At 39.3% G+C, this 27,214-nt stretch overlaps 2 protein-coding genes across 3 annotated transcripts in view; one reads left to right on the forward strand and one right to left on the reverse strand.

The window, feature by feature from the left end:
• Positions 1-1,250: 1,250 nt before the first annotated feature.
• Positions 1,251-17,718, reverse strand: THAP2 (THAP domain containing 2). Of its 2 annotated transcripts, XR_010922827.1 has the most exons (5): positions 17,588-17,718; positions 14,538-14,733; positions 8,571-9,319; positions 4,119-4,186; positions 1,251-1,789 (listed from the first exon to the last, which is right to left on the reverse strand). XR_010922827.1 is itself a non-coding variant. In XM_067564024.1 (3 exons), exons 1-3 carry the CDS (start codon positions 17,656-17,658, stop codon positions 8,942-8,944), a joined length of 645 nt encoding a protein of 214 aa, XP_067420125.1. In that variant the 5' UTR covers positions 17,659-17,718; the 3' UTR covers positions 8,291-8,941. The 2 variants fall into 2 exon arrangements, 1 of the variants encoding a protein (XP_067420125.1); XM_067564024.1 differs by lacking the exons at positions 1,251-1,789; positions 4,119-4,186 and having other exon boundaries at positions 8,291-9,319.
• Positions 17,719-17,737: 19 nt separating this feature from the next.
• The window catches only part of ZFC3H1 (zinc finger C3H1-type containing), a 57,883-nt gene continuing 48,406 nt past the window's right edge, over positions 17,738-27,214 (forward strand). The window contains 5 exon segments of the mRNA XM_067564022.1: positions 17,738-17,904; positions 17,906-17,941; positions 17,943-18,024; positions 18,027-18,743; positions 25,606-26,025. Coding sequence (XP_067420123.1) covers positions 17,746-17,904; positions 17,906-17,941; positions 17,943-18,024; positions 18,027-18,743; positions 25,606-26,025 — 1,414 coding nt within the window. The 5' untranslated portion in view covers positions 17,738-17,745.

Genomic DNA, 27,214 nt, shown 5'->3' on the forward strand with positions numbered 1-27,214 from the left:
CAAAGAAATTCTGGCTTCACTGTTCAAGATTCTAGGTGAAGTACTCTAAATTCAGTCAGCCATTTTCCTTCCCTCTAGCTACAAGTACCTCCACCAAACTCTTATGGGGAACATGGGAGATGTAGCTATGGTCATTCTTAAGGACAAAAGATCTTCCAAACCTTCAGTTGGTCCAAAATGTGATGCAAAAGTAAGCCTATGTCCCTAGCACCAATACCTCTCAGTCACTGATTTAGTTAGTTCCTGGATTAGGTTTAACTGAGGTCTGTTGTGTTGAAGTGCTTCTGTGAAAATCAGGGAGAGGTAGGAGTCTCCCTGTGGAGTCATTTCTTGGTGCTCCTCCGTAGTAGATACTTATACTTGGCACTGGAGGAATTCTTCATCTTATTGAACCCCAAATAGCAGTCCGCAATGCCCTGATCCTCAGCCCGCATCTACATAAACAACTTTAATTGTCTCTAGGTAATGGGGAGCCCATGAACATTAAAAATGCTGTGGGAAGCACAGTCACTGGCTGTATTTGAACATCTAGCACAAGGAGGAGCATGTGCCACAAGTACACATTCCTTCAGCAGGAGTGCTGGCTTTTTGCACCAAGGCCGATGCTCAAGAACCAAAATGTTCTCCAGCTTTGGTGAAAGATACTGAATCCCCCAATGCAGGACCCACAAAGCTGGTAGTATGTGCTTCATGGCAGCAGCACAAAAGACCAGGAGTGATTGGATATGGATACCTGGAACCATCGTCTCCAATGCCAACTCCAGCACATAAGTTCAGGAAAGGAAAAATCACAAGCCCTCTATACAGAGCTGCGTCAAGGGGTTGCTTGCCTTCTCTTCGTCACTTGCGGAGAGACTACATCATTTGATGAGCTGAAGTCCAGTACCACCAGACATCAAGCACCCAAGTGATAGCAATTGATATCCTATATGGGTCAAGATGTTATCAACATTAATTATAAATGCCAAAAATGTGTTAATGAGCTGTGATCCTGCAGCCTGAACTGCAGGTATTTCCTTACCTCTAGAACTGGTCCCTCCAGATCAGCACTGAAGTATGCTAGTAAAGTGACACACACACTGTTGTTCCTGCTTATGCTGTATCTATTCTGTGTACAGGATTGAGTTCTCCAAGACTATCAATCTGACACTTTTCACACGTAAAGATTTTAATGTATTTCATGAGTTAAGCATGGTTTAAATTTTTATAACTTGTTTACTTTTGAAAGTTTGTTCCCTTTGTTCATAGAGTAGTATTAAAAATAAATTTATTAATACTTCACGGGTAGCCAGTTGTATAAACGTACAATTTTTCCTTCATTTGATATATACAATTCCAGCAGGAGATTCATAGTAATTCAGTTTAGCACATACACATGTCATCTCATGTTTGCTATATGACTATTTATAAGACAAGCAGAAACTACATTTCTTCAGATGAAAATTTCACATACCAGTTGAAAAGTGACATTTTTATTTGAAACTAACACAATAGTTATGAAAAACATAAGCACTTTGTCAAAATGATCATATGAGACTTAACGGTACTTTGTTACATAACGTGTTTGTGAAATGATTAATTATGCAATAAACTGAATTTCAAATAATACCTATAGTCTGCTCAAAAACAAACAAAATAAACATTTGTTTTACAAGTCTCCATGACATTTTTGGAAAAAAGATGAATAACTATTGCTTTTATTATAATATAATCTGCACCAGAACCCATCAATAAATTGAGGTGAAGACCAAGAACTTCTTTGGTAGAAGTGACTGGAGAAGATAGAGACCTATAATAAAAAGGAGATATGAACAAACATGTTTTTATTGTATCCAAAGCATACATTAGGCAATTATCACAACAAAATTAACACTTATAATTCAGTACAAAGCTCAAGTGTGTCAAAACTCTAGAAAGGTCAGGTGAACTAGCTCAGTTTCCTATTTTTATACTTTTCTTGGAGTAATATTTAGTTTCAGGGCTTATTTGTGGCAGAAGTTAAAAACTATCCCATCAAAAGGAAAAGAACCAACTTCAAGAGAGCTAGATCTAAAGCTCTGCAGATCTCAGTGGTGTCCCTTTATATGGATTTGTGCAAACCTTTGCATTATACCTTCAAGCATAATTTGTGAGTTAACTCACTTTCACCTACAGGTTTCACTTAAAGACAAGCATACTCCAGCTTCATTCAAACCCTTGACAAACCTATAGTTTCAGTTTTGTAAGAAAACAGATATCCAACAAGTGTTGCATAGTTTTGAATTTGTGTGCGAACATTTTGCACACCTCTAACCTGAATCCTCCAAGTTATGCTCCTATGAATACCAGTAAAGCAGCACACTTCAGAATTAGTTGTCAAACATTAGCAGTGCGTAATAGCCTAAAATTCTGATTTCAGTAACTGAACAATATCTGAAATTCAGGAGAACAAACCCTAATAAAATAGTAAAAAATGGAGAAAAAATGGTGCTGCTTGGGGAGCCTCAACTTAATTACTATATTTTCCATAAATGGGGAGTAAGGACAGAAAGAACAGAGATAGAAACAAACTGGTAATCAATATCAGATAAATAGGACAGAAAAGCCTGCAACACATTACATTTAATTCTGAAGTATTATTCAAGTCCCATGAATTCTGGGCCTAACTTAGATCACATCTTCCCATTTCATATGAATCCCCAGTATGATGAGGTGATCATCTCTCTGCTCAGGAAAGCAAACTTGCCACCACAACCTGCTGAAGCTGGCTTAAAGGAGTCAAAAAAGTCCTGGTTTACCATGTATAGGTTACTACATTTTCAAAATTCTAATAAATCTTATTCTAGGTATTTATAGTCAGTCACTATACTACTTGTGCTATGTCTCCCATTGGAAGTTACTATCTACACATATTTAGACTGGATAAAGGATGTGTTATAAGTGATAAAAACACATTATATTTCAAAACAAATCTAGATATGAAAAATACTTTCATTAAGTCTATGTTTAGATTTAGAGCATAAAAACACTGCTACTGGGGATCTTTGACATGCAACTAAGGCCAGCTATAACTCTCCAGAAACTCCACCCCCAAAGAAACCAAATTAAAAGCTTTCCCACCAAAATTTCAATCCTCTATAAACATTAGCCATCATCAAGTCCCATCTTCTTCAAAAAACCCATGCAAAGAGACTGAACTCCAGGGAATAGTGCAAAAAACCCAAAACAAACAACTTAAGCAGTTGGCATGCCAAGACCACAGCCTATCATTGTTTCCTTGTGCTCTTTTATCGGTCTGTATCCACCTGTGGCCTCTTCTCTTATATTTAGATTGTAAACTCATGGGGTGTGAACAGTTTTTCTGTGTATGTTTATATAAATATCTAGCACAATGGGGCCCTGGCCCATGACTGGGGCCCTTGGAGGTCTCTCAAGTTAAAAACGTATTTAATGATAAACAGCTATGTATATTCATTATATTTGTCTCCTTTTTTGACGTTACTATTAATCTGTTACTATTAATTTATCCAACTTGACAAAAGTCGTCTTTATTGGAAACTGACACCCACACATTATCTAGACTGAGATGTTATTCTACTGCTCACCAGTGACAAAGAGAAACCTTATTAAGATCTGTAAAATACTAAATTTGCCATGATTTACATATCCAGCATTTAAAATTGTGATTTGAACAAGAATTGTACCATTATTTTTAAAGTATCAATCTACCTCAAAAAGTAGGTTGAGGCCTATTTTTTTAAAATCAATTATTTTTGTGACTCAGTGTTTGAAGGAAAGAATGATACCAAGCAGAATTAAAAACAAAACTCTGCTTCCAAGCAGTACAAGTGGTTATGTGCCAAAAAAGAAAAAAGCGTAAGCACAATTACCATAGGATATTTTGAAGAGAATAAATTCCCTTCTCTGCATGTGACAACTGCCATCTTCTAATTAGTGAAAAAAGGAAAAAGGGGGGAAAACAACAAACATGCTCCCCCTCATAAAAAGCAAGATATAAATGTATTTGTATTTTGAACAAACTTAAAAAGTGAAAAAAGCTGAAGAGTAAAGGTAGGGTATACTGCTTAGCCACTTCTGAAGTACTATTTGTTATATCCTTTACTTAAAAAGTCACGTACCTTAAAAGAGGTACAGCAAAATGCCCGTAATATATACTTGTATGAAACATCTCTGAGATGGACAATACCTAAACATAAAAGAAAAAAAGTACAAGAATTCATTAAGTATACTTTAAGAGAAACTATTTCTTTTAATGCTTTATTACTTATTCGATGTACTCTCATCTAAAAACCTATGAATGATAAAAAATAATCACTTTGGGAGGAAATGGTGACTATCCCATTATAACAAACTATACATTTAGTTTTCATGACAAATCTCAAAGGGAGTTGCCTCCTTACAAATTAAGCACAAATTAAATCAATCTCTGACAAGATGCTTAAGGCAATCTGGTTGTATTTTCAGTTGATGTCCATCACTGGCAATCTTATTGCACAACCAAAGCTTTTGATACCCATGTACAAGCTCACCGGTTATATAGCGGTATTCCTTGGTACATGCACTTTGAAATTTGTTCATTTTCCCTTCTAACAATACCTCCATATCAAGAAAGCTTCTGAAATCAAACCAGTGCTGATTGAGTTGGCTGCTGGATTTGGCTTCGAATATCCAAGTCCCCCCGGTTGATATAGAGCAGCTGACAAAGACTATGAGAATTGAAAAGGTCAATCTGGTGTTCTTAAGGCTTCCTCAGCATCCACTATTCATTTCTGTGTAAGAGAGTTACTCTAACTGTGGTTCTATAGATCAACAGCTTCGTGGCAAGCCTGATGTCACAACATCCTCACAGAGGGTCCAAAACATGGCAGCAGCTGCTGCTATGGAAGTGTCCACATTATTCGAACATCCTCCAGCCCAGTTTAGGACACTGCCCAAATATTTGAAAATTGTCATCTGCTTGATGTCCCCCCTGGACAGGTTAATACTGAACTAATTGTAATCTGGAGCTGGAGACTGTGGTCAGGGATTTAATTTTATCCAGATTAACAACTAGACCAAAGTGTGCTACTTTTTGCCAAACCAGATCGGCCATCAGTTTCAGTGATTCACCAAACTGAGCCAACAAGACAATATCATTGGTGTATTTAAGATCTCAAAGTAGAATGGTGTTCAGCTCAAAGCCACAGACAGCTGCCTCCTCCTATTTATCCATCAACCAATCAATGCTGATGCTGAACTACTCATCTTTATTGCCTCCAGCCTTTGGATGTTCATTTAATGCAACTGCTTCCAGACCATAGAATAATACTGTTAATACACTGGTTTGATGTATTTTCCCTTTGGTACCACACAATGTCTCTATCAGGCCATAATTTCATCAATTTCTGTGTGGCATTTGTAGCTAAAGCCCATCTCCTTTTAACCTCATCCTTGATGGAACCATTGGCACTGATCAAACTTCCTAGGTGCATTTCAAAATGTTTTACTTGTTCTAAGACTTTACCACCAATACATTTCAATGCTGTCTATTGTCTCTTTTCCAAAATTCACCCATTCTTTTTTTTGGACTTTACCATAAAACAAAGTTGACTACACCAATTTTGTAAGGCAGTGAAAAGTATCATAATTAATTCAAATGTGACTGCCAGCTGTACAATGTCACCTGCAAAAGATGAAGAGCATAACCCTAAACAACCCAATAGCATGCCCTCCACATTGTTTAGCACTCTTAAGTCTAATTTAAGAACATGAAAAGGGACAGTGATTCCATGCCCCTTTGATTTACACCAAACTTCAACTTGAACCAGTTGCTTAGCTTTTCACCAACTCTTATGGCACTATAGTCCTTGTACATAAGATAACTTTTATAATTGCAGTTATCTGAAACTCCATATGATTTTACTACTTTCCATGCTTTCCTCCAAAGCAACTGAAATGCCTTTGTAAAATTGATGAAAACAGCAAGTATCTTTAATTCCCATTCTCATGCCTTCCCTGTCCCCCCACCCAAATAGACTGCTGGAGCACAAATATTTGATCAATGCAACTCCAACCTGGTCTGGAGCCTCACTTTCTTGCTTACTACTTCCTCTAAAACTAATCTTAATCCGTTGATGATTACTTTCATTTTCCCACGTACTGAGAATAATTTCTATAATTATTCAGATTGGCAGGATTGCCTTTCTTCAGGTTTGGTACATACTATTGCCTTTATCCAGTCACCTAGTCCCTCCTCCTGCTCCCATACTTTCTTGCATAATTTTCCTAATACTTTGATAGCACTTGTCACACTGATTTTTAGTAGCTCAGCTGTTATATTGTCTTTTGCCGCAGCTTTCCCATTTTTCAACTGCTTCGCTGCTCTTTCTGATTCTTCTGCTAGTGGGGGGCTCCGTGCTGATATCCATTCTGCCTTGCAAGCCACCCTGTTCATCTATTCTAGCATGTCTGGAATGCTTGCTCTGTCAAAATGCAACTTCCATATTTCCTACACCTCTTTGGCGTTTCTTGTTACTTCACCAGTAGCCTTTCTTACAGCTTGTGGTGTTATTAAATTGTATGAAAACACAATTAGGCTCTTTTTGTATATTGTTTTCATATTTTGTTTTCTTAACACCTCCTTTTTCCAGAACTTTTACTTGTCCAATCTTTGTGATTTCTTCTATCCCACTGTCAACACATAATAGTTCACTGTTATGCAGCTTATGGTAGGCAGCTGTAAACCTTGTTATGACAATCCACTTCGATACCAGTTTCTACTTGTTCACTGAAGTAAGTGTTCTCTTGTCCACTGCTACAGCAACCCCATCCCTATGCTTTGCTTGTCCACTTAATGTTCAGAATACAGGAAAGTATGGTTTTCGAACTGTCAACACTTCTGTACCCAGCCAACATGCTCCTATACAACAGCAAAGGAAACTTGTAATTTCCTTAAGTTCTCTGCTACTAGCTCAGTCTGGCTTAGAATGGAGAGTTCTAACCTTATAGCTCACAATATGTGTAACATATGCTCTCTCCCAATAAAATCAGGACTGTCCCAATATTTAATCCTTTGTCCCGATCGATGTACAATTGGGATGCCATTTGTCCCGATGTTCGGGACTCAGGTAAAAATTCAGTTCCTAGCTGCCACAGGGGGACCTGGAGCTCCCAGCCGCCATGGGCGGCCCCACAACTCCGAGCTGTCCACATGGGAATTCGGGGTCCCCTTACAAGTCCCCCCCATGGCGGCTGGAAGCACCAAATACCCATGCCTGTCACTCCAAAATAATAAGATAAAACTAGTTTTTAATTAATAGAATGGGTTTTTTTTCAATTTAAGTCTATAATATAGTGTTAGCGATGTTATATTGTAGTTATTGAGGTTATGTATATATGACTACTATTAAGAGCAATTTTTTTAACCATTTATATATGAAAAGGTATATCACCCTGCCTTCACATGTCCTGATATTTTACTGTTGTGATCTGGTCACCTACCCTCCTGCTAGCCTACAATGGTATAGAGGCACATCTTCCAGGCGGTAGATTGGGATAGCCCACTTTGGGGAAACCCAGGAGGGACACCCCAAATATTACAGATTAAGGTGCCATGAACCAACTGTATCTAGAAGAAGGAATTCCAATTTTAAACTATGGCAGACAGGACTCATTTAGCCTCTTTAGGCAAATCTGTCTAGGAGATGGAAAACTCTGATTTTAAATCTGAGCTGTCCAAGCTTGGAAGGCAAGCAGGTTAGGGTGGAACCTCTGAACCCTGTTCCTAGCAGGCCACTATGGCATTCCCATGAACAGGATAGGGTGGACTGGCTAAACAAGTCATTACATCCAAAACTTGTTGTTATAGAAGCAGTGCAGCAAGCCAAACTGACATAGGCCTGGATCAAAATCTATCAAGTGGAAATGGACATGGATTTTGGATAATGGCTAAACATTACAAAAATGTTGTGCCCAAATTAAAAATTAAGAAAGGAACTCAAATGCCTATGTGTTTTTGAAAAGTCCTGGATTTGAATCAACTATAGATACACATAATTTGAAGTTTAAAAAAAATCCAAACAAGGACCCACATCATTTCCTCACACAAGATGCCACAGCAAATTTCTGTTACAACCCCTCATGGAAATCGTTCTCTACACGGTCCTGCTGCCAAAATGGCAGACCACAAGGTATCCATAGGATACCAAAGCTAAATGTGCAAACGTCCTGTACCACCACGACTGTGGTCCCCAGCATTATGCTTGGCTGGGCAGCTGCAATGGCAGCTCCTGGGACAAGACAGGACACTCAGTGGAAAAGCCTCATCTTCTTTGGGAATCAACAATGAGCCAGAACAATGTACATGTACCTCCTTCCTGGCCTTGCCAGGCCACTTCTCCCCACCATGCCCAGCCTCTTCCCTATGGCCGGGCACGCACAGAGGCCTCTGTGGGGTCTCAAGTGATGGAGCTGGAGGTACTTAACAGTGAATTTCAGGGGGAGGAGGGACTCTTGGCCAGTGTTCACTAGCAGAAAATTGTCTTTTTGATTGTTAGTAATACAAAGTGGTGATTAATAAAGTAAAAACTTACCTGAATAGTGTGTGTTCCATCAAAAATGGTTCATTGCAATTACTCAGATATTCTACAAAAATAGACCAACCAAAGCACAATCCTCAATTATTTAAAAATGAAAAGATGGTTAATTCACAGAACTAGTTCTTGCATAAGGCACTCTCATTAACTGATTAAAAACTTATCACAATTAAAAGACTTGTGATGAAGTTTTCATTAGTAATAGGATGGGTATTTGCAATTGAGTAATTAAGCAGTCATAAGAACCAATTTTGTCCCGCACCACCACAAGAATATCTTAACATATTAATGAGGCTGGATTAATTTTTTGGTATTATATTCAGTATAAATTTAAATCTTGAAGTCTAGTTTTAACATTGGCAAAGCTGTTATAGATGGTCTTGCTGTTCTTGTAAAATATTTTTGAAATCTTCCAAGGGAAGGTTTCTTAAGGCATTTGGTACAATGTGCTCCAACGTAATTCCAGGCAAAATACTATTTGTTTCTAAGCTTTTGATGAGGCAAGTCATTTCTAGCCATCTTTGTGTGGCTCTACGTTCTTTTTGAATGCAGTTCTTCATTCTTCTTCTCAAGCTTGCTATCTCCTTTTCTAACTTAATTATCCTTTTCTTGGCTTCCATGGGGCTTCTGAAAGCATAACTGTGTTCAAGTAGTACTTGTCCACAGCTAATGTTTGTTTTGAAGATAGATGCCCCTTCTGGGGTGTAAACATCTTTCTTCTTTGGAAGATTTCTTGACATAGGTTTCTGTAAATAAAATGACAGGAAAGGAAATAAAAACTAAATCTATCCTGGTACTATGTAAGTTTACAAAATGCCAAACTTTAGATTAATTTAACCTGTAATTACATTTCTAGAAATTCAAGTAAGGAGTCTGGACATTTTATGTAATAGGTATCATTGCAGCACCCCTACATTCATGCTGTAATCTGTGATAAAAAACAAATGTTAGAAGGTAGCCCCTTTCAACCCCCTCTTATTTAATAAACCATGATGTTAGGGAAAGACAGGTCCTGATTATTTACATACAGTCCACAATGTGCAAGATAAGAATAAGAAGAATAATTCTTTTGGGTATGGGTAGAATGGAAAAATTAAGAAAAAAAAGCACATAAAAGTTATGCAATTTTCATAGTTCTAAAATAGTCTATTGTAGCTTTTATGTGTGAATAAACAACTGATTGCAATTAAATCTTTAAATAAATTGAGGCTGTGAAAAAGCAGTAAGCAAGAGTAACTAGGTAATGTATAAATAAATCATTCAATGCAGTTCTGATTTACTGAAAAAGAAATGAAGTCTCATTTAGCTAGATTTTAAGTTTTATTGATGCTGATGCCAAGCAACTATGACTAGGACTTACAAACAAACAAGAGAAACAAAATGAGCCAGACTACTTCCCATTTAATGATGCTATAATACCAAAACACTACACATCAGTTTTTATACTTGCAATACCACAGGCCCAGTTCGCACAACTGAAATGTTATGTTTCAGAAAGAATTAATTCTAGATTGCTTGTATTCATTTAAGGAGTCAACAAATTATCATCCTCTTTTGAAATGTAAGTAAACAAAACTGATGGCAGTTTTATATTTTGAGACACAGAAATCATGTTAGACAAGCCTTTTAAACCCAAAATTTCAGTATGCCACAGGCTGTACGCACCTTATTTCTGGGTACACATATTGAGACAATAAGAGCTTGTTCATATGGCGATTTAGTGTGCAGCAAGCTCTGGTGTAAGTATACAGCGAACTAGTCTGCTGTGCACTTACTGACCGTGTGGACCCCATTACCAGGCACTAAAAATTCCATAGCATGATTTGGCCCACTGCTATATCCACACAGCAGACTAATGCTGTAGTTTTATAGTGCAGCTTGCCACTCACTAAGTCTATGTGGACAGCCCTTAGGGTCTGACTCTTCAGAAGGTGTAGGTACTGACAATTCCAGTTGAAGTCAATGGAAACTGGGGATACCTAGCATCACTGAAAAACTGCCCCCAGGTGTCTTAAGTAGGGCACTCAGTCATTGAAGCACTTACAATTAGTGGACATTTTGAAAATGTTGACCCTTAATCTCTTTGCCTTAGCTCTTCACCTGTAAAACAGGGATAACAATACTTTCCTACATCCCCTAGAGTTGTGAAGATACCATTTATGAGGCACAAGAACACCATGGTGAGGTGTGTAATAGGAGATACATTTGAAAGGTATAAATAAAGGATGGGGCCACACAATAAGAGGAAGAATGAACAACTGCCTCATTCACAAAACAGTTATCCTGTGCACTGAATGAGGAAGATGTTCTATGGAAATAAAATAGAATGTTATCACTTAATTAAAGATTATATCATAATGCACATGCAGAGTCACAAGCTGCACAGGAACCTTAATTTTGAAATTGAATGTCTGAGTATATCATCTTTCAACCTTAATAGTTATTTTGTATGAAATTTACACTGGTTTGGTGCGCAAGGACCCCAATCAACACTAAGCCATAATTTTTTGACATTGTAATATCACAGAAGTGACATGGTCTCTGTCTGAAAGGGCTTATAGTCGAATGACAAGCAAGATGTAGAAAGTGAACAATAGGAACAAAGTGGGAGGGAGGAAACATGCAACAACAACAAGATAGTGAGCCTGTGTAACTGCACAATGTTCCCTATTTTTATTCACAATAATAGACTAACAGGTGCCATTCATTATAAATTCATTTTTCAGAACAGAACCATACTAAGGCTGCAGTAACTAGGTACATTTAAAACACAGTATTTTTATTAATTTTGAACCATCCAATTTTGCCCAAGCCAAGGCATTTTGCTCATGAACCTGAAGATCAGCTGTAATAATTATATATGAGGAACGCCTAAACCTTGAGAGAAAAAAATATTGCCAGCACCATAAGAGCTGCAATACTTTTCACAGTTTGCACATATTTAAAAAAGTGTGGACAAGCCTTCATTAGGCTTCTTCCAATTATATCTTAATTTTATTAATCTACAGATTTTTTTTAGCCAATCTTGTGATCTTTGCTCATTAGTAAAATAAAGCAGAATTTTTAGGACAGTTTAAAGAGACTGTTTTACAAAGTAACTGTTGGCTGCAGATGTATGTATGTAGATTCGTTGTCATCCGTTAAGAAAAATATTTCCACAAATGTGTGCTGCTGAAACGGTGCTGTTTGTATGAATTTGAGTATGCAGTTAGCATCCAGGGAACAATTTGTCACAGAACAGTTCCTAGCTTCAGAACTCTGATTTAAGACCTGTGCGTTCCTCTAATTTAAGCCATTCCATTTGCACTTCATGGAGAATTTCTTCAGTGTCAAAAACAAAAGGGATCTTGCAAAATAGAAAAATATCCTTTGCTTTTATATACTTCAGCAGCAACTGCAATTCTCTTTCAAAAGGCACACAGCCAAATGTGGCTGAGACAAGCTTCCTCACCCTGCAGCTTCAAATTTAAGTCAGTAAGATGATTTATAATAGCTACTATGAAACAGAGATTAAAGACATTCTTCCTCTGTTCGTTTTGGATTGTATTTCCCCTTTTGTGTATGAATTTCTCAATTTCTTTCAGAGGAAAAAAAACCAAACAAAAAACAAACAAAGAAACCACCACCAAAATAACATTTAATAAAAAACTTTTCCATTACTCCTGTACTTTACCATCTTTGTCATCAAATGCATGAGATCACATTTTGTTTTATAAACTAATGCCATTTATAGTTACTTTTCAGAGAAGCATTTCACTGTAAAGCCCAATTATTGATGAATAAACTGCTTCTTTGCTGAATGACGTAGTGATAAGTAACTTGAATAGAACATCTCAGCATCTTTTTTCATTAGTGCAAACAGCTTAGACACTGAATGCAGCATCAACTGTAATCCCAACCACATATTGCCATTTCAATCTATACTTCTCTGTTCCCTCAGCCGTGACCACAGCATCTGGTGCTATCTTTAAACTGCTAAGAAACAGCAGTTGTTTATGGTTTTCAAATGCCATGGGCAAGGACAAGTAGTTGTAGAATGTCTGTGTCATAGTGGATAAAAATAATTTTTAAAAAAATGTAAATTAAATACAGGGTTTTTTTTTTTTTTAAACCAACCTATTTAAAATTAAATTTGAAATTGACAAGCTATATTAAAGCCTACACATACTGTAATCTCATAAAATAATTTAAGTTAAATGCCAAAAAATTATTATTAAGCAGTACATGTTTGCTGCTGAAGTTTTAAAGTCATACCAACTGGCAGTAGCCACTGGCTAAGCACCTGGAACCAGCGGTTGAAGTGCTAAAACAACTTTTGACTGAAGTTGCCTCTTTTGCAAGTGCAAAAAAGAGAATATTTTCTTCAATTCAGTTTATTAAACTAGTTCAGCTCAATGTCTTGTTCACTTAGTTGAAAAAAGTAGGAAAGCTTGTTTTCCTCTTCCAATCTATGAATAAAATACTAGGAGAGAGAGTGAGATTTGCTAGTTCTAAAATCTTGAAGGACATAGTGACCAGAGACAATCAGTTCAATTCACTATTTACACAATACATTTCAATTAGTAAATCAGTTTTAAATGCAAAACATTTTAATAAACTTTTTGATATACTGTTTTGTGTTATGTATCCAGCACTTTTAAGGTCATTTTATTTAAAAATAAAAAGAACACTTAACATTCTGTTTTTGCATTTTTAATCTAAATACAGCTTTACAAATCACAAGGAAAAAAATATTCATCATCTAGTAAATAAATGCATCATTCACAATTTTCTAATACAATAAAAAAGTAGGACTTAAAAATCCAAATAAATGTAAGTTAAGCTACATCAAAGAAATGTGTATACATATAGTGTGTCCACCTGGTTAGCAAAAAAGCATCACCAAATTTAACGTGAAGGTTATATTTAGTTGGAAGTTGTTTTAATGGTCACCAACCAATGAGAATCAACCTTCCTCTAGAAAAATAACTAAAATGTATAATACAAAATAGAATTAAAATTGATCATTTAAATCAAGGTTTCCTGCTTGTTGATTTAAATCATGATTAAAATTATTTAAAATCACGGTGATATAAATCAATCTACCATGGTCTGTGCTAGTATAAATTGCAAGTGGGAGAGTTACAAAACTGCTTTCCTGGTTACAACAGTAAAGCAGGTGATGCTAAAGGACGTAAAGGAAAAAAAAAAAAAAAAAAAAAAAAGAGAGAAGGGACTGGGGCATACCAGCCAACATCCTGAATTGACAATGGAATAAACTTCTCTAGAATCACATTTCTTCAAATGTTTAAATATTTTGTATCTAGTACTTTGGGATATGTTGTATCAAATATCAATGTTAAATGACTAAACGGACCGTATCTGTGGGATGAATTTTGGGCAGCAATGCATTTATAGGTGTGTGTATGTAAAGGGACTTACTCTAGTCCATGTAAAAAAAAAAAAAAAATGCTAAAAAGTAATTTCAGATACTATTCATGTCTCCCTGTTTCCCTACCAGCATTGGTGATTTTAAAATCACATTTTTCCATTTTAAAAATACCTTTTCTTTCTCTTGTTGCTGAACGAAGGAACCAAATAAACCAGGGAAAACTGACTAACTGTACACAGGAAACTGAAATTGACTGTACAAAAAATACTGTTAATGTCTAAAGTAAACAAACTGAAACTGGGAAAAACATGTTTTTCCTCTTTCAGTTATAGCAATCATGGTTGTTATTTTTAACAACATGTATAATTTTAGACAAATGACTTGATGTGATAGTGTCCCTTAAATGGAAGGGCCGATGAGTGCGGATGACATACTACAGTATTAGGATTATAAAATAGTAACCTTTTGTTTGATTTTATTTTCTTAAAATGTATAAAAATTTCATATAGGACTATCACTTGTGTATGTTTTGTTTCTTTTAATCAAAGAAATGCAGAAGACTTCAGAGAGTGACATACATTTCATTCACCTACCCTGAGTTTTAGATGAGCGGGGAAATCAAAAATTGTAGGAACAGCATCCATTCTAAGTCGTCTAGTTTGTCCAGTTAGGTCAAAACAGGAGGATTCAAAATGCTTTGAGCAAAGAAAAGTGTGTTTGCCTGGCACAAAATTATTGCGTTTTACAAGACGTATCCATTCCTTTCTTCTCTTCGGATCCAAGGGAAATCTAAGAGAAAAAGACAGTAGAAATAATTAGATAAGATACCACTAGTATTTATACAAGAATTATTTTGAGGAAGTTCTTATGGCCTGTGTCATACAAGAGATCAGAAAATGAGATGTGGAGGATGTGGCCTACTTGGTGCAGTGGAAGTTGCTCAGTGGTTGTTGCAGTGACAGCTGGGCCAGGAACTGGAGTCAGAGTCAAGAGAGGGGTTGGAACAACCCAAGAGTACTGCTGGGAGCTAGGTCTAGCAAGGGCAGGGATGAAGCAGCCTGAGGCCTATATAGTCTGTCACCACTATCAGGTAATATAGTTCCAGAGGGGTAGCTGTGTTAGTCTGTCTACAGCAAAAACAACGAGAGTTCTGTGGCACTTTAAAGACTAACAAATTTAATATTTGCAGGCATAAGCTTCCGAGAGATTTCAGCTCTCTTCTTCAGATGCAGTAATACAGAAAATAGGTAACACAGAGGCATCTTATAGATATCCAGGTGCATTGAGAACAATGGGGGAGTCCGGTACTTAAGACCTAATGACAACCATTGAGTAGGAGGTGAGAATGGGTGAGCAAAGTAATTTACCTTCAGTAGTGAGATAGCCACTCCAAGTCTCTGTTTAAACCCAGTTTGAATGTGTCAAGTTTGCAGATCATTTCCAACTCAGCAATTTTTCTTGTTACAGGTTCCTATCCCTGCAACAAACCCTGTTGTCAGCTCTGCCCACACATCGTCTCTAATGACATCATCACTGGTCCTAACCACATCAATCACACCATAAGGGGCTCATTCACCTGCATATCCACTAATGTTATATATGCCATCATGTGCCAGCAATGCCCCTCTGCCATGTACATTGGCCAAACTGGACTATCACTACGCACAAGGATAAATGGACACAAATCAGACATAAAAAATAACAACATCCATAAACCAGTGGCAGAACACTTTAATTCCCCAGGGCATTCTGTCTCTGACCTGAAAGTTGCTGTACTTCTCCAAAAAAACTCCAAAAACAGACTTCAAAGAGAAACTGCTGAATTAGAAATGATCTGCAAACTTGACACATTCAAACTGGGTTTAAACAGAGACTTGGAGTTGCTATCTCACTACGGAAGGTAAATTACTTTGCTCACCAATTTTCACCTCCTACTCAATGGTCATTATTAGGTCTTAAGTACTGGACTCCACCTCCCCCATTGTTCTCAATGCACCTGGATATCTATAAGATGCCTCTGTGTTACCGATTTTCTGTATTACTGCATCTGAAGAAGAGAGCTGAAATCTCTCGAAAGCTTATGTCTGCAAATATTAAATTTGTTAGTCTTTAAAGTGCCACAGAACTCTCATTGTTTTTACTATCAGGTAATGATATTCCAACCCATAAAGTCATGTTGGACTAACCAAGCTGCTGTGTCTCTGATATTGGCGCTGAGAGTCACCAGACCAACTCCTGGCTTCTGAAATGGCTGAGCTGAGCACAGGAATGACTCACTGCTACATACGGTATGACTTAATGAGGGTTTGTTCAGGGATGGCTCATCACTTCATACAATGGTTGGTCTCTTCTGGCCTTGAAGTGTTTTTTTTTAAAACTATGGTTGCATATAAAAAATAATAAAGGGGGGAAAAAACCTTTGGTGAAAACCACAAACCAAATCCACTTTGGGGATTGTGAATGATATTGCAAAATAAATATAAAATAATAAAGTAAATGAACCACAAACAATCAAAAAGTCCTTCACAATTCATCTTTACAAGGAATACAAAATTACAATGTTTCCCAATGTGACTTGGCAGTCTGTGCATAGAAGTTCGCTTCCAAATACCCAAAAAGTCCAAGTGACTGAACTGAGATTTAAATACACCTGTAAAGGAGTTTTTAAAATTGGGATTGTGCCCTATTTTGCTTCTTTGATGTATAACTAATCAAAAAGGTTTAATTGTCAACTGTTTAAATGTGTGTGTTAGCACAAAAATGCCAGAATAATATCTGATCTTCCCTAGTGTGGTGAAAAGGCTTCTTGAGAGAGTCTCAGAGTTGCATACTGAGAGTCCACCCCGTGTCTGAAGAGGCGAGGTTGTTGGTACTTTAACAAAGGCATTCTTTCTCCCAGCTAGTAATTGGCCATGAGAGTTTAGAAGAGGTCAAAAGAGAAGGATGGCAGCTTTAAAAATTCCTTCTCCTCTCAACAGCTCAACTTTCATTCTGGTTAAACCCTGCCAAAACTTGTGAGCTCTTCTTGGGTAGGCATTATGCAACTAGAACAATAGCTACCCCTAACTCTGCCTCTCTGAAGGGCTCATATCTAGGGTGACCAGATAGCAAATGTGACAAATCGGGACAGGACGGGGGCAATAGGCGCTTGTATAAGACAAAGCCCCAAATACCAGGACTGTCCCTATAAAAGCGGGACATCTGGTCACCCTACTCAGTCATATCATGACTGGCTCATAACCGCGGGACTAGACTCCGGCCAAGCTGCACCGGCACCAGCCCGACGGCCGGGAAAGGGTTAAGCTATGTCTACACGGGGGGCTGGGGTGCACCCGCCACCCGATTCATCATCGCACAACATCAACCGAAGCACACACTCTTTCGCCCCGCACAGCCCGGACCTCAGTGCGCGGGGAGAGCTGGAGTTCAGCGGCAACGAGGCCGCATTGCAGCCCGGTCTCAAGGCGGCGGACGGATAGACAGACAGACAGACTGCTTAGAAAGCCGGAGACGCGAGCACAAATGCGGCTTCTCCGCTCCGGACACGGGGCAGAGCGCCGCCCCGAGCACCACTACGGAGCCGCCGCCGCGGCGAGTCAGGGCTCCCCCCCATCCCGACCCACCCCCTTGCCCCAGGCGGTACCGATGGAAGCTGACGTTGACGCTCTTGTTGTAGACGGCGGCGCACCCCGCCGCCGCGCAGCTCGTCGGCATCTCCCCTCGCTCGCAGGAGGCGCGCAGGAGGCGCACAGGGGGGGCAGGGGGGGGACTCACTCTCACGCACACTTTCCCTTTAATAAGATGGCGGTGACCCGGCTGCTCCATTCAGCTCCTTCACCAACATGGCGGGAGTCAGAGGCCGCCGCCCTTAGAGACCGTTATCCAGCCCCGCCCCGTTATAGCACGACCCAGCTTGCCGTCTCATCCCTCTCCTCTATCCCCGACGCTCCCACCGTCTCCAGTCAGAACTACAACTCCCGTGATAGAGCGCGCGGCCTCCACTTTGTGACGCAATCTACCACGACGTTTTCCTCCCTCCGGAGGTGGGGGGGGAGGGGAGATTATTAATTCTCGCGAGAGCAGGACGGCTACCGGCGATAGTGGGGGGGATCCTGACAGAGACGTGGTGGCTGGTGGAAGTTTGGGGCCGGGCCGCTCCGGAATCGAAACCGCCTGCGCCGCTGCGAGCCGCTCCCTGCCTCTCCCGAGCGCCTGGACCGGGCCCATGGCGGCAGCTGCAGCCCCTGCGGAGGCGGCGCCGCTGGAGCCAAGCAGCCTGTCCCCGAAGGAGGAGGGGGAGCTGGAGGACGGCGAGATCAGCGACGATGACAATAACGGCTCCGAGCCCGCCAGCGGCCTCATCAGCACCAGGCCCTACTCGAGGCGCAGGCCGCCTCCCGGCCTCCGCGGCGGCGCCTCCTTCTCCTCCTCCTCCTCGCGCCGCTTCCCCCGCTCGCGGCACCAGCCGCCCCCGGAGCTCGGCCACCTGCACGGCCACGGCGGCTACCGGCCCAAGGAGTCGTTCCGCTCTCACCCGCCGCCGCTACCCTCGTCGCGGATGCCTCCGGGCTCCCACTCCCACTCCGAGTCCGGCCCCAGGCTCTCGTTCTGGGAACGCAGCCACAACGCGCTGGACCGGTTCCGCTTCCGAGGCAGGCCCTACCGCGGCGGGGGCCGCTGGGGCAGGAGCCGGGGTGGGGGAGATCGGGGAGGCAACCCCCCCGGGAGGCCGCCCGGGGGCGGGGGAGGAGCTGGATTCAGCTGCAGCCAGGGCTGGAGGGAGCCCTCCCCTCGGAAGTGTATCCTTGTGCTGGACAGCGGCGGGAGCGGGAGGCCCCTTCCCACTCCTGACGTGGGGACGGGCCTAGGTGTGTTCCCCGCTGCGCTGGGTGGTTGGGGGCCGGCGGTGGGGAGGGAGAATGGCTCATGACTCAGGCCCTGTGTCTGCATAGCCTCGAACAGAACAACGCCCTGAGTATGCTCTCGCCCTTATCCGGGGGCTGCCCCTCAATGGTGTTTCCCCAGGGTGCGTGGAGAGGAGTTGGAGTGAAAATGGGTCGCTGATCCGGATAGGGGCAGTGTTAGGGTCAAACTAAGCTTTGTTAGATGCAAAGCTCAGTGTGCTGGGTTCCATGTGGCCTTGGCTTCCCCAGCCTAACAGGAGAGCTGTGAAGTGGCTCAGCCCCAGGGGAGGGAGCTTTAATTTAAGTATTTAGAATAATTATCTGAGCTGTAAAATTCTAAAATCTGTAATTTTGCCTGTTGGGCAGTGATGAATCTAGTACATCTCCCAGTTTGCTTTCAGCACAGTCAGTGCTGTAGTGCAGACCTGTGACTACTAATCTTGGATGTAGTTGTGTTTTGCTTTAACTCCGCTTTCGCTGTGAGTTGTATGTATAGAGTATATGTCAAGCCCACCGTTGTCTGATGTGGTCGTTTGTAATAGAGTCCTGTTTTCTCTAGAGCACGAAGCCATATAAGCCATGACTGTTCTTGGATGCAGTTGTGTTGATCAGATGTTAAATGGTGTTGGTCAGACAGTCGGACAATGCCTTAATGGGTCTTCCCATGACAGGAGAAATGGCAAAACCAGCAAGGAAATTTTTCTCGCTTTGAGTTGGTTAGATCTGTGTTCTTGTCTACAGTGGGAAAACCATCCATTGATGAAGGGTCAGGAATGGATGCACTGAACTGGTGTACAATGTAGCTTAATGGAAGAGTAGACAGGGATAAATTGCATCGAGTATGCTTTCAGAAATGGGTTAAAACCTGTTCTCCATGGTTTCTAATATAGCGCTGAAAACAGTTTGTCATTGTCTACTCTTACAGTTAAGTTACGTTTATCACTGGCTCAGCTGAACCACTTAGTCATGCTACTTATCAGCAATGGGTATTTTTCCTGGTAAAGCCCAGGCTTGGGGGCTTGAGTCCTGTTTAAAAGAGCCATTTTTAGCCTTAACATAAAATTACATTTGGAGTGAGGGGAGAATGTGTTAATTAAAAGCATGTTTTCGTTAACTGTGTAGTTACCATCAGAACATTACTTGAGTCTTATGAATACTTGTCTGGTGTTTTCCATCCAAGAATGTCTCTCTTGAGATAGAGAAATAAAGAAAATGTGACTTGCCCCCAGGGTCATGTATTGAGGCTCTGGTAAAGTTGGAAATAGAACATAAGTCTCTTCTAAGTGTTGCTCTAAATGCTAGAAAATGGTGACTCTTCCTGTAATTATTATTTTGTGTGGGAAGTACTGAAATGATTGTTCTATATGAGCCTGACAAAACTTACTAGCTCCAGCACAAAATTTATGTGTACATTCTTTATAATGAAGAAACTAATGATACTTTAATTTTTAAAAGAAAAATATGAGACTGTCGTAGCCTAGCATTACTAGGTTTTAGACACAACTTATTGTTAAACATTACACAGGAGGAACTAATGCCACTGCTGCTTAATGAACTGAGAGTTTAAAATATTGTTTATAGATTGTATAGGTAAAATAGAAATTGGAATCTAAATTAATTATTATCTATAATAATTAATTATTTTCTGTACTGACCACAACCTGCCTCAGTTGATATTACAACACTCTAAAATAGTGCAACTTCTTGCACTATTGTTGGTATTAGTGGAGTGAGGACTTCTGGACATGTGACTTCAGGAGCAGCTCTCACTTCCCTACTAGGAGAATTATGTGCTTGTCTACACTGCAAGTCTCCCAGCCCAGCTGGACAGACATGTTAGTGAGGCTCACACTTGCATGCTAAAAATAGCTGTGGGAATGTTGCAGCCCCAGCAAAGGCGTGGGCTAGCCACCTGAGCTCCGGGCTGAGCCACTGCTGCCACAGTGTCCATATAACCATTTTTAGTATGCTAGCGTGACTGTCTACCTGGTCTGGGAGGTTCGTGCTCAGCTTCAGGGTAGACCTACCCTTATGTGCTCTGGAGCCCTCTTTGGAATTTCCTGTGGGAAGTAGCCCTTTGAGAAGTCTGGGAATGTATGTGGGAGTCTAAATTCCTGTTATAGATAAGTACTTGAATTTTGTCTTCTGCGCTCCTCCCTTCTTTCCTAGGCATTAACTTTTAGTTCAGTGGTTAAACTTTGTAACTGATGTTCAGTCACCGTATTCTTTATTAATTCCTTATATCTTTAACCAATTCTTGATTTAGTCCTAAGTGGAGTACAGGATCTGGTCCAAGAGGCAAATATACCTGAACTGCTCAGTAACTGTGATCATAATGTAATTAAATTAAACGTCCTTTTAGGGGTAAAAATGCCAAAGAAATCTGCCACAGTAGCATTTATCTTCAAAAGGGGAACTACACAAAAATGAGGAGGCTAGTTAAATGGAAATTAAAATGAACCATGTCAAGGGGGAAATGCCTGTAGACATGGAGACTACAAGTATTTAAAAAACACTGTAACAGAGGCTTAAACTAAATAAACTTTTTTTAAATTAAAAATAAAGAGAAGCAAAAAAAATGCCCCCATCGCTAAACAACAGAGTAGAAGAGATGATCAAAAAGGCATCCTTTAAAAACGGATAGTCAGATCCTAGTGGGGAAAATAGAGTGCAGTATAAACTTTGAAGTCAAGTATAAAAGTATAATAACGGCAGGCCAAGAAATTTGAAGAGCAACACAAATTAACAGCAATTTTTTAAAGTGCCTCAGAAGCAGGAAGCCTGCCAAACAGTCACTGGGGCTGCTGGCCAATCTAGTACTAAAGGAGCACTCAAAGAAGACAAGGCTGTTGCAGAGATGCCAAATGAATTCTTGGCATCAGTCTTGACTGGAGAGGATGTCAGGGAGATCCCCACACCTGAGCCATTCTTTTTAGATGAGACATCTGAGGAATTGTCTCCGATTGAGGCATCAGTAGAAGTAGTTTTGGAACAAATTGATAAATTAAAGAATAATAAATCACCAGGACTCGGATGGTATTCACCCAAGAGTTCTGAAGAAACTCAAAAATTGAAATGGCACAAGTACTAACTGGCATGTAACCTATTATTTAAATTAGCCTCTACCAGATGACTGAAGGGTAGCTAATGTATGATTTTTAAAAAAGGCTTCAGAGGTGATCTTGATAATTACAGAGTGGTAAGCCTAACTTTAGTACCAGGCAAATTGGTGAAGCTAAGAACAGAATTGTCAGGCTCACAGATAAACACAATATGTTGTGAAATAGTTAACAGGGCTTTTGTAAAGGGAAAACATGCATCCCCATATCTATTAAAATTCTTTGAGGGTATCACAAGCATGTGGACAAGGGCGAGTGGATATAGTGTATGTGGACTTTCAGAAAGCCTTTGACGAAGTCCCACATCAAAAGCTCTTGAGCAGAGTAAGTTGTCATGGGAAGGTCGTCTCATGGATCAGAAACTGGTTAAAAGATAAGAAACAAAGGATTGGAATAAATAGCCAGTTTTCACCATAGAGAGAATGAACTGCAGGGTGCCCCAAGGATATTTGCTGGGGCTAGCGCAGTTCAATCTATCCATTAATGACCTAGAAAAGGGAGTAGGTAGTGGGGTGGCAAAATTTGCAGATAATACAAAATTTCTCAAGATGGCTTGCTCCAAAGTGGACTGTGTGGAGCTACAGAGGGATCTTACAAAACTGGATGACTGTGAAACAAAATGGCAGATGAAATTCAGTGTTGATAAATGCAAATTAAGCACATTGGAAAAAATAATCCCAACTGTACATACTAAATGATGGGGTCTAAATTAGCTGTTACCACTCAAGAAAGAGATCTTTGAATCTTCGGGTATAGTTCTCTGAAAACATCTGCGTAATGTGCAGTTATAGTCAAAACTAACAATGTTGGAAACCACTATGAAAGGGATATAAAATAAGATCGAAAATATAAATATATTTATACCACTGTATAAATCCATGCTACACCCAAATCTTGAATACTGAGTGCAGTTCTGGTTGCCCCATCTCAACAAAGATGTATTAAAATTGGAAATGGTGCAGAGAAGGGCAGCAATAATGATTAGGGGTATGGAGCAACTACCAAACTGCAAAATTAAAAAGACTGGGACTGTTCATCTTAGAAAAGAGACTACTTAAGGGGGGATATGATAGAGTTTATACCATTTATGATTTTTTAGAGAAGTGTTATTTATCCCTTCACGTAACACAAGAACTTGGGGTCACCCAATAGGCAGCAGGTTTAAAACAAAAGAAAGTACTTCACACAACACACTATCAACCTGTGTAACTCATTGCCAGAGGAGGTTGTGAAGGCCAGAAATATTAGTGGGTTCAAAAACCAATTTGGTAAGTTTGTGGAGGATAGCCCTATCAGTGGTTATTAGCCAAGGTGGTCAGGGTTGCAACCTCATGGTCTGGGAGTCCCTAATCCTCCAACTGCTAGAAGCTGGGACTGAGTGACAGGAGTTGTATCACTCGAGATTGCCATGTTCTATTCATTCCCTCTGAAACATCTGCTACTGGCCATTGTCAAAAGACAGGATATTGGGCTAGAAAGACCATTGGTCCAACCCAATATTTTCATTCTTATATTTTGTACAGATTTTTTTTACTGAAATTTCAAATCTGCAGATTAAATGGATTTGAGTCTGCAATGTGGAATCCAAAAATGAGGCTTTCTGGGTGGCGATAATTTCTAAACGGTTTCTGGTGTTTGTTTTTCATCAGTTTTTAGTTGCGGAGATGAAGGTTTCTCTAACCTGCCTGGCTCTTGTACTCAGAATGAAGGTTTTGCAGAATGTCTTGAAGGATAAGAGCTGTAGTCTGTTTATTTTTTTTCTCTGTATATTTCTATATGTCTTGCCTATCCTTAACTTAGCCCTAGATGATATTTGTGTAAACATTTTAAATTATGTTTTTAAGAATTTTTCACTGCTTTCATTCTTGAGACACATTGGGACGTTTCCCCTACCATTTTTTACCTACTCTTAAAAAACAAACAAAAACACCATCTTTTAATTCTCTATCTTAGTATTCCTCAACTTTAGGTCATCCCACATGAAATAAGAGAAATAGATATAGAATAGTTCTAAATAGCTTAAATTAAGCAGACTTTTTTTTAAAAAAGTGATACATAAAGATACTTTAAAAAAAAATCAAACTTTAGGATTGTCTGCTAATGCCCTCCAAATTACCTTTGTAAGGGTATAGTTGACACATTTTTATTTCTTAAACATTGCAAAAGTAAAAAATATCCATTTGCAAATATCCCACTTGTGGTGGTTTGGGATTCTCTGTAATACAATTCTGAAGTAGTTTGATTTCTTACTAAATATATATTTATAAGGCTTCTTCAAATCATAATAGGCACTTTTAGTATATACAATCTTAATTTTATAGTAACTATTAACAATTCATGTGTCACTATGGCAGGAAAATTAGTCTTTAATAAGATAAATTAATTTTGCATTCTCCTTTGAGAATTATTTATATAATATATTACACAACTCCTCAAGGGTGTATTTTTTTGTGTGTACTTAGAGCCTGATCCATGAAACTCCATATAAAAGTCAGAGGCAGTCTTTCCATTTACTGCTCGGGTTGTGGATCAAGCCCCTGTTACCAAGCCAGAACCCTGAAGAATGCTTTAGAAAAGCGGTGTCCATTGGGAATGCATGCAGTGTCCCTTGTGAACCAAAACTTTTGGTCCTGAGACAAAGTAGTACATTTTTGACTGTTCTGATGCCAGGTGTTGGAGTCCTTGGCTCCTTGTGGTGTACTTTTCTTAGTTGGTGTTGATTATCCGTGGCAAGTAGTTCACTTGTCAGACATGATTGCCTCAAATTTCAACTGTGCCATGGCTAGGTCTCAGCATTTTACGTATAGTTAAGCTGAGTCAAAATGAAGTTAAGGGTATTGACAGATCTGTCTATACGGATCGATTGAGCGGAAGTGAAGACCCGCTCAATCGATCCAGAAGTCGATTCAATTAAGCCACCTCCCTAAAAAGCGTAGCGCTGCATTGATGGGTATGCATTTCCTGACAGCGCGCTAAAGGGAAGTTGCTACGTCGACGGGGGTTACTCAGGCTACTGAATTTCGCCAGCAGTATAGACCAGGCCTAAGTAACTTATTCAAGAGCACATAGAGGGAGTCAGTGGCTGAGTTCATACTTCTGGCTGAGAAGTTGGACTCTCACTCATTTGCTTTGAGCATGTCTAACCAGGTGGGCCTCCTCGATATGAGCCTCCACCAGTGCAGTTCCAGTGAGCCAGAGGTGGGGGTGGAGAGAAAGGAGACTTCACAGCTCAAGGAATTGCTCAGCAAGAGTAAACAGAAGTCTCTTAAACTTTACAACTATTCTCAAATATAGGAAAATCCCACCTTTTTTGTTTAAAGTGTCCTATGAAAGAAATGTGATTAAAGGGCATTAGCAGGCAAACTCTATGTGACAGTGCGTAACTGTGATCAGTATGTTAACTTTATATTCAGTTCTTAAGACTAATTAATAAAATGTGTATTAGCTAAATTTGTCAGATGCTTGTTTCCAAAAAGCGGGAGGGTTCAATATGAAGTTATAATACATAGTTACTCCAGTGGGAGAACACATTTTAATTTGTTACTAATTGTTGCTTCATCTTCATTGATTATATTTTAACCTCTATTATGTTAATGGCAGAAATGGATTAAATTTAGTTTTCTTAATAAATAATTCAGCCAAAATTTTTGGAAGATCACCGTCCAGAAAACAGAACTACTCATCTAAAAATGAAAACTCTGTGGAAGAAAGTTTTGAGGATCTTCTTCTGAAATACAAGCAGATTCAGCTTGAGCTTGAATATATTAATAAAGATGAAAAACTGGCTCTGAATAACAGAGAAGAAACTGTGCACCAAGATGATGCTAAAATAGCAAACGCTGAGGACCAAATAGCTGTAGAAAATGTCAGTATTACAAAAGAAGCTATAAAAGAAGTGTCTCCTGAGGAGAAAAATCAGGTTATAGCCTTTCAGGCATTTGAACTGAAACCTCTCAGGCAAAAACTGTCTGCACCTGTTGAGAGGAACAGATTGAAAAAAACAAAAGATGGAACAAAACAGCTGTTGCAAAAATCTGAACTCACAGAATCCAGTCAAGGTAACTATTAAACATTTCTGTCTGCGTTAACCTGCTATTGCAAGAATCTGTGATTCTTCTAGATATTTGGGAAAGTTGTACCTCTTTGGAATTGAAACAGCTTGATAGTGTTACTAGAAACTGATTTTACATCAGAGAACTTATTTTAAATTTTGAATTTGGAAGTTGTCTTGAAGTATAACATCTTCAACATTTAGTACAGTATTTGTATTGAAGAATGATCCAAAATATAAAATAAAATCTGATAAATATTTTCACAAATTCTTCTAGCTTGAAAGTAAATAACTTGTTTGTGGAGAGAGAAGGGGAAAACAAAATTAGAATATTCTCCTTCTGCAGTTATATTTAGGTTTTCAGCCTTGTAGGTTAATGTGTGAGAATCAGAAAGTGAAACTGACCAATCAGTAGCTCTCTGTTCAGCCTTCTCCCTCTATCCACATTAACTGTAAAAAGGTAACATACAACACATATTAAAATAAATTGGATTATTGAAATCCAAACATTTTCAGTTTTAATATCCTAAAGTAACACAATTTAAAAAATAGTTTTATTACTATGGTAACATCACTGAAGGCCAAACATGGATGTCATACTTGGTGGCTCCTGGCTGTGGCAACCTATTTAAAAGGCTCTTAGTGCTCATATTATGCTATTTGGCTATGTTCTTGTTAACTGCAAGATGGTCATTTAATTTTGACAAGCCCAAAATTGAATACTGTATTTGAAATTACTATTATAACATGTTCTGACTTGTTTTCAAGTTACTTTTTTAAAAAAATTGAGAGCTGCGGCAGTCTTAAATTAAATTGAGAGCTTTTTTGTTAACAGTGTAAGTGGGGGAGTTGGAATAACTAGTTGTGATAAGAGCTGACTTACTGCTTTTGAAATGTAATTCATTTTCTTGATTTTTTTTTTTTTTTAAACTAAATTGATAGTGTGAGGCATCACGCTCACAACTGGAATCTTGGGCTTTCATTTAATAATCTTAGGTTTTCTTTCTCCTTTTTTTACTGGCTTTCTTATTGTGAAATGAATGTGTGATGGCAAAAGTGTCTCTGTTAAAGATGAAAGGGGAGGATTGAAATTTGGTGACAATCCTACTCTCCAGGGTGAGGGATTTTATCTCTAAGTGTTTCTCATAGTATCATAAATGTTATTTGTTCCTGCCAAGAAGAACTTAAGTTGTAAT

The sequence above is a fragment of the Emydura macquarii genome, unplaced genomic scaffold (assembly GCF_026122565.2).
Source record: "Emydura macquarii macquarii isolate MOO-44397 ecotype Brisbane River unplaced genomic scaffold, CSIRO-AGI_Emac_v2 contig_2636, whole genome shotgun sequence".
Taxonomy (NCBI): Eukaryota; Metazoa; Chordata; order Testudines; family Chelidae; genus Emydura; species Emydura macquarii.

Bases quoted from the DNA above. Each gene is read 5' to 3' on its own strand.
- THAP2 (XM_067564024.1), bottom strand. From the start codon at position 17,658: ATGCCGACGAGCTGCGCGGCGGCGGGGTGCGCCGCCGTCTACAACAAG. The intron at 14,734-17,587 runs GTACCGCCTGGG...TTTTTCTCTTAG, and splicing joins GTCAACGTCAGCTTCCATCG to ATTTCCCTTGGATCCGAAGA. The intron at 9,320-14,537 runs GTAGGTGAATGA...TTTTATTTACAG, and splicing joins CCGCTCATCTAAAACTCAGG to AAACCTATGTCAAGAAATCT.